The sequence below is a fragment of the Schistocerca piceifrons genome, chromosome 2 (genome assembly GCF_021461385.2).
Source record: "Schistocerca piceifrons isolate TAMUIC-IGC-003096 chromosome 2, iqSchPice1.1, whole genome shotgun sequence".
Classification (NCBI taxonomy): domain Eukaryota; kingdom Metazoa; phylum Arthropoda; class Insecta; order Orthoptera; family Acrididae; genus Schistocerca; species Schistocerca piceifrons.
In genome coordinates, this window is record NC_060139.1 from 612,508,847 (window position 1) to 612,522,591 (window position 13,745).

The following is a 13,745-nucleotide window of genomic DNA, read 5'->3' on the forward strand; positions in this document are numbered from 1 at the left end:
TCCTGTGAGAATATGCATCCTAAGTACTTGAAACTGTCCACCTGTTCTAACTTTGTTCCTCCTATTTGGCACTCAATCCGTTTATATCTCTTTCCCACTGACATTACTTTCGTTTTGGAGATGCTAATCTTCATACCATAGTCCTTACATTTCTGATCTAGCTCTGAAATATTACTTTGCAAACTTTCAATCGAATCTGCCATCACAACTAAGTCATCCGCATATGCAAGACTGCTTATTTTGTGTTCACACATCTTAATCTCACCCAGCCAGTCTATTGTTTTCAACATATGATCCATATATAATATGAACAACAGTGGAGACAGGTTGCAGCCTTGTCTTACCCCTGAAACTACTCTGAACCATGAACTCAATTTACTGTCAACTCTAACTGCTGCCTGACTATCCATGTAAAGACCTTTAATTGCTTGCAAAAGTTTGCCTCCTATTCCATAATCTCGTAGAACAGACAATAACTTTCTCCTAGGAACCCGGTCAAATGCCTTTTCTAGATCTATAAAGCATAGATACAATTCTCTGTTCCATTCATAACACTTCTCCATTATTTGCCGTAAGCTAAAGATCTGGTCCTGACAACCTCTAAGAGGCCTAAACCCACACTGATTTTCATCCAATTGGCCCTCAACTAATACTCGCACTTTCCTTTCAACAATACCTGAGAAGATTTTACCCAAAACGCTGATTAAAGAGATACCTCTGCAGTTGTTACAATCTTTTCTGTTTCCATGTTTAAAGATTGGTGTGATTACTGCTTCTGTCCAGTCAGATGGAACCTGTCCCGACAGGACATTTCAATTATCCTGTGTAGCCATTTAAGACCTGACATTCCACTGTATTTGATGAGTTCCGACTTAATTTCATCCACCCCAGCTGCTTTATTGCACTGCAATCTATTGACCATTTTCACCACTTCCTCAAATGTGATCCTATTTCCATCCTCATTCCTATCCCATTGTACATCGAAATCTGAAACATTACTGATCGTATTTTCACCTACGTTGAGCAACTCTTCAAAATATTCCATCCATCTGCCCAAGGAATCCACAGGACTCACAAGCAGTTTTCCTGACCTGTCCAAAATACTTGTCATTTCCTTCTTACCTCCCTTTCGAAGACTGCTAATTACACTCCAGAATGGTTTTCCAGCAGCTTGACCCAAAGTCTCCAACCTGTTTCCAAAGTCTTCCCAAGAGTTCTTCTTGGATGTTGCAATTATCTGTTTGGCTTTGTTTCTTTCTTCAACATAACTTTCTCTGTCTACCTGAGTTCTAGTATTTAGCCATTTTTGATACACCTTCTTTTTCCTTTTACAGGCTGCCTTGACTGTGTCATTCCACCAAGCTGTTTGCTTCGTCCTACCTTTACACACTACTGTTCCAAGACATTCTTTAGCCACTTCTAGTACTGTGTCCCTGTACCTTGTCCATTCCTTTTCCAATGACTGTAGTTGACTACGTTCAACTAACTGGTACCTTTCAGAGATCATTGTTATGTACTTGTTCCTGATTTCCTTATCCTGAAGTTTCTCCACTCTTATCCTCCTACATATGGACCTGACCTACTGCACTTTCGGCCTCACAATACCAATTTCGCTGCAGATTAAATAATGATCAGTGTCATCAAAGAATCCCCTGAATACACGTGTGTCCCTCACAGCCTTCCTGAATTCCTGATCTTTTATTATATAGTCAATGACAGATATGGTTCCCCTGCCTTCCCAAGTATACCGGTGAATGTTCTTATGTTTAAAAAAGAAGTTTGTGATTACTAAGCCCATACTGGCACAGAAATCCAAGACTTGTTTCCCGTTCCTGTTGGCCTCCATATCCTCTCCAAATTTACCAATAACCTTTTCATACCCTTCTGTTCAATTTCCAATCCTGACATTAAAATCACCCATGAGCAGAACACTGTGCTTGTCCTTTACTCTAACAACTACATCACTGAGAGCATCATAAAAACTATCCATCTTATCTTGATATGTCCCTACACAATGCGAATATACTGACACAATCCCAATTTTCTTGCTAGACACTGTCAAATCTATCCACATCAGTCGTTCGTTTACATACCTTATTGCAACTATGCTGGGTTCCATTTCTTTCCTGATGTAAAGCCCTACACCCCATTGAGCTATTCCTGCTTTGACTCCTGACAGGTAGACCTTGTATTCTCCCACTTCCTCTTCTTTCTCACCCCTTACCTGAATGTCACTAACAGCTAAAACATCCAGCCCCATCTTACTTGCAGCCTCTGCCAGCTCTACCTTCTTCCCAGAGTAGCCCCCATTGATATTAATAGCTCCCCATCTCATTACCATTTGTTTGCCGAGTCGTATCTTAGGAGTCCCTGGTTTGTCAGTTAGAGGTGTGACTCCGTCACCTCCAAAGGTCCGAGGCATTTTGCTCTGATTGTTGCCAGCATCATATTTAAAGTACCAGGGAAGCAGGTTGCTAGCCTTACTTGCCCCGAGTCCCATTGAGTTTTACACCTAACGGTTGAGGGGCTAACCGGTGGATTTGGTAGTCTTCGCTGTATGAGCACAAAGGTGACCACAACTCAGAATATGTCCAAGATGCTCAGCCTTATTCCAAAGTAACTGGTATTCCGACTGTCGGGACCACTTACTTGGCCAAATTTCATTAAGGAGTAAATATACTGAGAGGTAGTGGTTAGTATACCCAGTTCTTTGAAGAGGTTTCTACATGACGTCCGTGAATTTACTCCACAAATAATACGTATTACATGCTTTTGGACTCTGAAAACTTTTTTTTGACTTGAAGAGTTACCCCAAAATATTATACCATATGACATTATGGAATGAAAGAAGGCAATGTATGAAAGCTTTTTCATTTTTATGTCACCTATGTCTGCTAACACTCGAATTGCAAATACAGATTTGTTAAGGCATTTCTGCAATTCTGTAGTGTGCTCCTCCCAACTGAATTTATTATCAAGTTGTAATCCCAGGAATTTGAGACTGTCAAGCTCTTTTATCTGCTCTTCTTCATACTTTATGCATATGTTGGGTGGAAGCCTCTTACAGGTTCTGAATTGCATGTAGTGAGTCTTTTCAAAGTTTAATGTTAATGAGTTGGCTTTAAACCATTTATTAATATCCATGAAAATATCATTAGCAGATCTTTCTAGAGCTACACTCGACATACTATTTATTGCAATACTTATGTCATCTGCAAACAAAATGAACTCTGCTTCTGGCAGTGTAACTGATGAGAGATCATTAATGTACACAAGAAAAAGCAATGCCCTAAGATGGATCCTTGTGGGACACCACATGTAATTTCTTCCCATTCTGACGATGACTGATGACTTAATTCACTAGTCCCATGTACTGACACCCTTTGTTTCCTGTTAGTTAGGTATGACTTGAACCATTTTGCAGCACTGCCCGTGACACCATAGAATTCTAATTTATTTAAAAGGATGTTGTGGTTCACACAATCAAATGCCTTTGACGAATCACAGAAAATACCTGCTGCTTGTAATTTGTTATTTAATGACTTAAGTACATTTTCACTGTAGGTGTAAATAGCCTTCTCCATATCAGAACCCTTCAGAAATCCAAACTGTGTTCTTGATATGTTATTTGTGGTCAGATGGTTGAGAAGCTGCCTGTACATTACTTTTTCTAAAATTTTTGAGAATGCTGGCAAAAGTGAAATCGGTCTGTAGTTTGATGGTACCTCTTTATCCCCTTTCTTGAATAGAGGCTTAACATCTGCATATTTTAGCCAGTCAGGAAATGTCCCAGTTATAATTGATTGGTTACACAAGTAACTTAGAATTGTACTAACCTCACAAGAACATGCCTTAATTAACTTTGTTGATATTTCATCGTAACCACTAGAATGCTTTGTTTTCAAAGATTTTACTATGGAAGTTATTTCTTTTGGTGAAGTGAGTGACATATTCATGTAGCTGAAGCTATTTGTAAAGGCTAGTTTCAGATATTCAAGGGCATTATTTACTGATCCTGACAATGCCATTCTATCAGTAACGGATATAAAGTACTTGTTAAATAGATTTGCCACACTATGCCCATCGGTTACTAATGTGTCATCTACCCTTAATGCTATTTGCTCCTGTTCCTTTCTGGTTCTACCAGTCTCCTCTTTCACTATATCCCATATTGTTTTTATTTTGTTCCCTGACGTTGCTATCTTCTTCTCGTGGTACATTTGTTTAGATGTCTGAATTACTTTTTTTAAATATTTTACAGTATTCCTTGTATTTAGCTAAATCATCAGTATTGGAGCTATTCTTGGTCGACAGATACATTTTCCTTTTTGTCTTACAGGAAATCTTTATTCCTTGTGTAATCCATGGTTTTATTATAGACTTCTGTTTAATTTGAGTAAATTTTAGAGGAAAACAGTTTTCAAACATGGTACTGACATTGTTCATGAATGTATTATATTTTTCATTCATGTCATGGGCAATATAAACATCTTTCCAGTTCAGATCTTTCAGCAGTTTTCTAAAACACTCAATTTTTGGTTGACTGACTACTCTCCTGTACTCAGACTTAGCATTCTTGATAATCTGCTCAGAATTTACATCTAAAACAAGGAGCTGCATGTCATGATCTGATAGTCCATTTATTACAGGTTTTATGATATGATTTTGTTCCTTCGATTTGTCTATAAAAATGTTACCAATTGCTGTCCTTGAGGATTTAGTGATCCTAGTCGGAAAGTTTACAGTGTGAGTTAGATTGAAAGACAACATTACTAACTGCAGTAAATGTTTACTGGAAGATTGCATTAGAAAATCTGTATTAAAGTCACCAGCAATCAAAATTTATTTGTTTCTTCCTGTTAAATAACCCAAAAGAGCTTCTAGATGATTTATGAATAGATTATAATTTCCTGCAGGTGCTCGGTAAATAGTTACTATTATATAGGATCTGTTATGGAACTCTACTTCTGTTGCACATGCTTCTAGATGCTGGTCTAAACAGAATTTATTAATGTCAATGTCCTTGAATTTATGGCAGTTTTTAATAAATGTGGCAACTCCTCCTCCATCCATATCTACTCTGCAGAAGTAAGAAGCTAGCTTAAATCCTGAAATGTCTAACATATCTATGCCAGTGGTCACTTTATGTTCAGAGAGGCAGATTATGTCAATTTGGTTAGATGAATTCATTTCATCAATACAAATGAGTAGTTCATCGATTTTATTTGTGGCCTGATGGGAGTCACTGTGTCATCGATAATGTGTGCTATCACAAGTTCCGATACCCACTGTCCCCACCAGAATAATGTCACATAGAAAGACATGTAATTAGATGAATGATGAACATTAACTTCACTTAACAAAGGTTTATTCAGCACTTGCACATACAAGAGTGTGGAGTGAACTGCCTCTGGCCAGAAAACATACAGTATATAGACAGCTACAAAACATTCCAGTACAATGGTTCTTGACATTTGAGGATATTTCTAGAATGTACTCGAACCAAATATAGAAATTAAATTTGTACAGTCCAGGTGAGTTTTGAACTCACGTCCCTCCATGCAACAGTTTAGTATCATAACCACTCCACCGCGGTGCTACTCAGATTCTTCTGCAACAATATGTTCCATGACTCACTAAATATTTCAGAGCTTTCTACTACAGGTTTCAGACAGCTCTTTGTCCTGAGAATAATCTGAGTGCAACAAATATCCATAAAGTTAGTAAATTCAGGAGTTTTGTCATGAATACTTCAACAATTTACTGATTACATTTTGACAGTCGAAATACCTTTACTCTAAACTGTCTGATTTCACTATCTGCATGTAGACTGCTGAGTGTTCATCAGAGTACCTCATAAACTACCGTCTGCCCCCCCCCCCTCCACCCCTCATGTGTACTCCCACAAGTATTCTGCTACCTGAACAGCTGCTCCTTTGTGGTAGAGAAGTCCTAAAATTCTCCACACAGTAACTCCACTCAGCTACAAACCAAAGGACCCCGATTAGCTCTGGGAATAATGCTGAAAACTGCAACCACTGCTCGCACCCCATGTGCAAGGCCAGCAGCCTTCACCACTTCTGCCAGCCACTCATATGAACTGAGGATGGCCTTAGAACTCAAGCAGCATGTGTCATTGGTGCAGACATGAGCCACAATTTGCAGATGGCTGCACCCTGCACACTTGATAGCTGCAGGCAAGGCCTCCTCCACATCTGGGACGAGTCTCCCCAGCAGACATACTGAGCATACACTGGCTTTCTTTCCAACCCTCAACACTATTTCCCTAAGAGGCTCCTTAATATGCCTAACATTGAATCTTCCAATTATTAGCAAATCCCTCCTCTTGTGTGCCTGCTCTGAATTTGGTGAAGGAGTGGCCACCTGTCGACATACAGGGTGTGTAGGTGAGGCCCGACGGCCAGTCCGTCCACTGACCTTCCACCTTGAGCAATGTGAACATGTTACCATCTACCACTCACCCTGTCTTGAGAGCAGATACACCAGGCTACTGTCACAAGATTTTGTCATAAAGCTACTGTTCACATGTCACACTTCTTCAATATTTTGGTAAGTGTATGGAACTACCAGACCAATATCCAATGATCAGTATTAACTTGCCACATCATGAGAGGTACATCACAGCGCTTTGCAATAAATTTAAACATCTGGTCTGCTGTCTCATGCAATCCCTGATGCCTTCCATAGAACTGCTTAGCTGTAGCAATAGCATTCAACACAATGTTATGTGAAGACATCATTTGGTCCTCCAGCACCGCTTGGTCATCGGCCTTCCACTTAGTTCCAAAAAAGATGACCAGTATCACATGACAAATGTTTGGACTATACATGAACAACATCAAGAGACACTTTTCAGAGAATATAATGATGTGCCCAGAGGAGCCACTGTGTTTAGCATTCCGGGTTGTATTATTCAGATCCCAGTGGCAGAGGAAAGTATTCCAAAAACGTCACTGTCACATCATTTGGCCTTTCTAAGAGTTTCTTTCTGATTTTTGGTTTACACAATACTGCACAATCAAAACAACAGTCCATGGACTCCATTCTCCGAGGCCTTGTCTCTATTTTCTCCTACTTACATGACAATCTTTTCTTCTCAGCTGGCGAAAACAACATCACCAGCACTCAGCCGATGCTGTGAGCATTTTGGTGTGGTCATCAACCTGGCCAGCTAAGTGTGTTTTTGGCAGGTCACATTCCTGGGACATCCTGCTTCTTCAGCAGGATAGTAAACCGGATCTGAAATTGTGGGAGCTATCACTCAAGTCTGCCAGGCAGACACAATCAAAGAGCTATGCTGTTCCCTTGGAAAGCTGATTTTTTGTTGTTGTTGACATCTACCTCATGATGACATTGCAGAAGACATGGACTACTGCACTTGTAGGTCCCAATACAAAGGGCAGTATTCCTGTACAGAGAGCACAAGAAATGGGCACGGCTTTTGCTGTTGAGAAGTAGAGCCTTGCAGATGCAGCCCTGGTTGCTCATCCTGTGCATGAGTTGCAAGAACACGTTCATGGTGCATAGCTGCTACTCATATATTTTTCACATAATCTCTCCTCTCTCCTTGGAAGAGCAGTTGAACGGAATGGACAAGGTCTTAAAAAGAGGGTATAAGATGAACATCAACAAAAGCAAAACGAGGATAATGGAATGTAGTCGAATTAAGTCGGGTGATGCTGAAGGAATTAGATTAGGAAATGAGACACTTAAAAGTAGTAAAGGAGTTTTGCTATTTGGGGAGCAAAATAACTGATGACAGTTGAAGTAGAGAGGATATAAAATGTAGACTGGCAATGGCAAGGAAAGCGTTTCTGAAGAAGAGAAATTTGTTAACATCGAATATAGATTTAAGTGTCAGGAAGTCTTTTCTGAAAGTATTTGTATAGAGTGTAGCCATGTATGGAAGTGAAACGTGGATGATAAATAGTTTGGACAAGAAGAGAATAGAAGCTTACAAAATGTGGTGCTACAGAAGAATGCTGAAGATTAGATGTGTAGATCACATAACTAATGCGGAGGTACTGAATAGCATTGGGGAGAAGTTTGTGGCACAACTTGACTAGAAGAAGGGATCAGTTGGTATGACATGTTCTGAGGCATCAAGGGATCACCAATTTAGTACTGGAGGGCAGCGTGGAGGGTAAAAATCGTAGAAGGAGACCAAGAGATGAATACATTAAGCAGATTCAGAAGGATGTAGGCTGCAGTAGGTACTGGGAGATGAAGAAGCTTGCACAGGATAGAGTAGCATGGAGAGCTGCAGCAAACCAGTCTCAGGAGTGAAGACCACAACAACAACAATCTCTACTCCTCACAGTGCATTTGGGGTGCTTATGAACATGAACTGTTGTTGGTGGATGAAGCACTCTGGTACTTTAATCCTCAGTTGGAAGCCAGAGAGTTCATTATATTCGAAGTCCACAAACCACCTCTTACACATTCTGCCAAAACAACATTGACTGTGCCAGTACAATTAATTGGAATTTATTTCACAATTTACTACCAACATTCACCATGCATCCAGACTAAATAATGTTGTCACACACTGTTTCGATCTTGTCATCAGCATCTCAGATTTTGCAAAGCTTTCTAAGGTGCAAAAAACTAATGTTGAACTGGAAAAATATTCGGATGTTGCCTCCACTGGCTTACAACTGTGACTCATTGACATTCCCAGACCCGTCTTCAACTGTACTGTGAGATCTCCACTAGAAAGACTCAATTGTTCTTTCCAGGTGAATTTTGATGCCATGCCTTCAATAGTTTGAACAATCGTAGACACCCTGGAGTCAGTGCACTGACCCGGTTGATTGCAGAGCATTTTGTCTGCCCTGGTGTTGAAAAAGAATTGCCTTGAGTGGGTCTATACATGCCTTGCCAGCCAACACTGCCAAGTAGCATACCATGTACATCCACCCATGCGCATTTCGCTCAAATACACATAAATGTGATTCATTCACTGCCACACTCTGATGGGCAATGCTATTTACTGACAACGACAGACCACTTCACACCACAAGTGATACCAGTCACAGACATTACAGCAGAGATGTTTGTCATAGCTTTCATTTTGAATTGTGTTATACACTTTGGCTGTCCTCTTCATATGACAGCAGACCATGGTTGGGAGTTTGAATCAGAGTTATTTCACCAATTGGGTAAATTCTTTTGTACCAACTATCATCAGACCACAAGCTATCATCCAGATAGCAGTGGTATGATCAAGTAATGGCACTGTACACTCAGGGCTGCTTTGAGATGCGGCATGACTCACTGAACTAGTGCTTTTCCCATTGTTCTATTCGGCCTTCATATGACATAAGGTCAAACTCACGGTTTCGCCACCTTTATTGCAAATAACTGCAACTGCCTGGCGAATGTGTCTATCTGATTTCCATGCAGCCATCAAACACTAACCTATCAGATTCTGGTGTACAGTCACGTGACCACACTGCTCATACTCGCCCACAACCAGCCTCCAGGCATGGTTCCACACCTACCTTTATCCAAAGGACTTTCAAAGTTGAAGTCTGTGATTTTATGGGCAGATAGTGTCCAGCCAGCACTACAGCCATCATATTTTGGTCCACACCAAATACTGAAAAGAGGAGACAGAACACTCGACCTGTTACTAAACGGCAAGACTATAACAGTGTCTTAAGACAGGGCCAAACTAGTAACCATTTTTTTAGAAACACCCAACCTTCAGCCTCAGCCTGATACAAGAGCACAGTCATCACCAGGACCCATTTCTGAAACCAATTATGACTGACAGAGATGTTCTGATCAGCACAGACGTTTTTCAACAATATTTGTGGACAGTGCTTCGGTCTTTCCTGAAGGAGTGGTGCAGCACAGCTGAGAACTAATCAGTAATTCCTACAGTGTCTTCAGCCTTGCCACCAGAGATTTTATGAGATTTGCAGTCCTACATTTTTATCAGTGCTGGATCAAAGATGGACTTTTCTTTGGTAGAAATTGAAATCTGTAACAAAAAATTTGTGATTTATAGTTAAAATTTTTTTGCCAGGACTTTTAACATCCATGATTCACTGATTAGTTGCATACTGCTCAGCCGAAATAATAATTATGGACACTAACTTTCTGCAAAACAGTGTGGCAATACTAGTTGTAAAGCATTTTGAATATTCTTCTTTTAATTCAATAAATATGGGCAGGAATGAATTCTTCACTGAACACATGTGTTTAGCATGTTCAGATAGGTTGTTCTCACAATTCTCTACAGACCTAAAGACTTATTATAATCTCTGTTACTGTTGTATTCACAAAACTGACATCTAGTGATCGAGTACACAAGGCATGCCAAACTAATCCTAACGGATCTACATTTGATGGTCTTATTCCCTCCCTACAGATGCATTTTCAGCAATTTGTAGGAATAATTCACTGATTTTAGTGGTCAATGATTTGAATCTTCCACCACCCATTTAGCAAGTATTGTCATGTTAGAGTTCAACATCATTTATCTTATTAAATTTATTCATCCTGTGCTTAAGAAATACTACAAATTATATTTGCCTTAATTTGTTCTTGTAACTTTGAATTTTTTGTGTGTAGTGAATCATTTTTGCTTTTTTGATGACACAATGAACCAATTTGTTTTTATTTAATCATCCAAGGATGATCTTACAGTGATATAGGATTTGTCATCGAAATACAATGAAAATAAATAGCTAAAAATACACACACACACACACACACACACACACTCTCTCTCTCTCTCTCTCTCTCTCTATACAGCATGATCAGAAACAGTTGGAAAAACTTGTTAGGGTGTTGCAGGGGAAGTTGTCTTGAGAAATAGTTGTCAAGAATAAAATTCAACATGTTGCACAATTTCTGAGTTATTTAGCATTGAAGTTAGCCAATTAAGTCATTGCACACTCAAGCACTTACATGCGCTAAAATAGAGTAATGCACAGACATCTGTGGGTCGGCGAGTTACTGCTTGTTGAAATGTTCATTACCAGTTAAAACGTGCCTTTTTTTGGAAGTGATAAATTTACGTAAGATAAGCAAAAGCTATGGTTGCACGGTTTAAGGAAATCAGATGAACATGCTTGGTGATAACACGCCTGGCAAGCAGCTTGAATTTGCAAGTGGGGGACCTGATTGGCTAACTTCACTGCTAAATAACTCAGAAATGGTGCAATGAATCAAATATTTTTCTTAAGAATTACTTCCCACCACAGCCTCCACTGCAACACTCTTACAAGCTTTTCAGACCCTTTCTGACCACACGGCGTAGGTCTAAGTGTTCTTTTATGAGGTTAGGGCAGGTAGTCTGCTATGGCCTTGATCAGGAAATTATCCCAGCATTTGCCTGAAATGATTTACAGAAACCACAGAAAACATAAATTAGGATGGTTGGAGAGAGCAAACTCCATTGTCCCTTATTTGACTGGTCCATACTAAACACTGTGCTTATAGTTTAAATGCAATTCGCCCCAGATAACTTATAATAAACTTAGGGTCGACAGAAGCGTCCGATCCCATGCGTCGGGTTTGACCCGTGGCGTAAGGGTGTTGTCGTGTGTGACGTCATGACGGCGCGGAGTTTGGTTTGAGTGTGGCTGTCTCCAGTTTTGTTTCATCTTATTTTATTTACTTTTCTGATCTGTTCATTCTATCTCGTGAGATTTTTTTTTTTAATTTAAAAACACTTATTGCTTATTTTAATTATCTGTTTCCTCCAATTTCTGTTTTAGTTTATTATATTTATCTTTCTGATCTGTTCGTTCTACCCCGTGAGATTTTTATTTTTAAAAAGACAAAAAACACCAGTCAGGTACTGAAGCATCTTTATCTTCTATGGGTTGTAGGGGTTATGACCCCTGGGGAGGTGGGTGGGTATTTATGCATGGCTGTCTTCACTTACACGTTGTAGCTATGCAAGGCGTCTAAATTTGTTTATATTTAGTGTGCCCCCCACCCAAAACACCCCATTTCCCGCACTTGTCCCGTTAGTGTCATTAGGCTTCTTGTGGAAAGTGTGTGTGTGTTTGTTTTTGTTTCCGCCATATTTGTGACGTCATGGGTCAACGCAGACGGGTGGGATCAGACGCTTCCGTATATATAAAAGATAATTTTGCTCTTCATCACTGCACACATTAAGAACACCCACAAGCGACTTTCGGACAATAGTCTTGTTACTATGCCCCTTACACTACCTCCAGCCCGTTTGAAGTACTGACTTCAGGGTGCCTAAACATGCAACCATGCTCCAAGCACATTTTCGTGTCCTCTCTTAGTCCACCTGAAAAACTTAGTCAGCATCTCATCTATTTCCTCTGTTTGGTGATAGGAAACTGAGCCTTCAGCTCACAGGTCTCAGAACACACTCAAATCCAACACACTCAGTAGAACTACAGTATCTGTTACAGAATATGTTTTGGTAGTAACAAGAACAACATGTACTGTAGGGTTACTTTTCAATCCTTGATGAATGTTACTAAGACTACAACAAAGAAAGTGTGCTTGAGATGAAACAAGTGAACCATTTGGACAGAAATGTAATCCCTTAAAAACAAAACTGAAAATCGCCCCTTGAGCTCTATATTTAACACACAGTTTTGTGTATACTGTTTATTTAAAGAAAATTGCTTTCCTGCATACATCATACTTCACCTCTTGTAGAGAACTACATAACTGATAACACTTCCTGCTTTTCCTATGATGGCTTCAATTCTTTCGCTTATAGTGTCTCACAGACATTGACAGTTATTACTTTCTATTTTTAAAGTTGATGCGGATATTTCGAACTATCACAGGAAAGCTACAATTAAAATATCATTTCAAGATCACTGTGATTCACACAATATTAAAAAGACTTGAAGGTGGGCCTACACAAATAGTACGTTATTTTTGCAGTTGATGTTTAGAATAGTCTCCACTTCATGCACACAAAAGCAATGACACCTCAACGTAACCGTGTCCGTCTCTCTGATACCTTAAATGTTACAGCAGCAGCATTAAATTGGCGTAACAAGGATTGCTTGATAAGATAATTCTTAAGGTAGGTGGTGCACCACAGATTTCATTAAAGAGCTGAAATAAAATGTTGTGGAATAACACAGCTAGGTACGTTTCTTACCGTTCGCTTCTTCAGCTCCATCAGACAGAACTTCCTTGGTGAAATTCTGTAGCTGTCCTTTCAACGTTGACAATCCTTCGCCGAACCACGACATTAAAGGTATTTACGGGCAACAACAAAGAATTAATGAACTTTTCGAGTCAATCGACTGACTGTCATTACTATGACAAAAATTTAAAACTGTAATTTAGCCACCCATAAAATGACAACACGTCAAACAGCTGAGCTGTCTACACACTCAAAACAGCATAGTTTGTCGCTGTAAACAAAACACAAACGAAATTTGCTGTCAACTCGCAAACATAGTTACTGCTAAAATTGTGGTACCACTGTCAGCAACAGCTGGAGAAACAAATGAGTTCAGAATGCATTGCTAAATTGCTTTCAGTACGCAAAATGTGAGCAGCACAGGATTGTGTCAGTGTACAGCAGTAATTGGTATATACTCCCTTCAGAAACTCCTAAACGTAACATTTTGAAACTCAGCTTCACGTGTTAAACTGACGTGAGCTCTTGCTACTTTACTAGTAGCTTTTCCATTATTTACTTATTGTTTTTTTCTCTTCAGTAGACATGGTTCCTATAGTTAAAACCAGTGGTTAAATCA

The 13,745-nt window shown here is 39.6% G+C and overlaps 1 protein-coding gene across 2 annotated transcripts in view; it reads right to left on the minus strand.

Moving 5' to 3' along the window:
* The window catches only part of LOC124773942 (thyroid receptor-interacting protein 11-like), a 465,298-nt gene extending 451,896 nt beyond the window's left edge, over window positions 1–13,402 (minus strand). For both annotated transcript variants that reach the window (XM_047249444.1, XM_047249443.1), the window contains exon 1: window positions 13,139–13,402. In XM_047249444.1, coding sequence (XP_047105400.1) covers window positions 13,139–13,232 — 94 coding nt within the window. In that variant the 5' untranslated portion in view covers window positions 13,233–13,402. The remainder of the gene's footprint in view (window positions 1–13,138) is intronic.
* Between the last annotated feature and the right edge of the window lie 343 nt (window positions 13,403–13,745).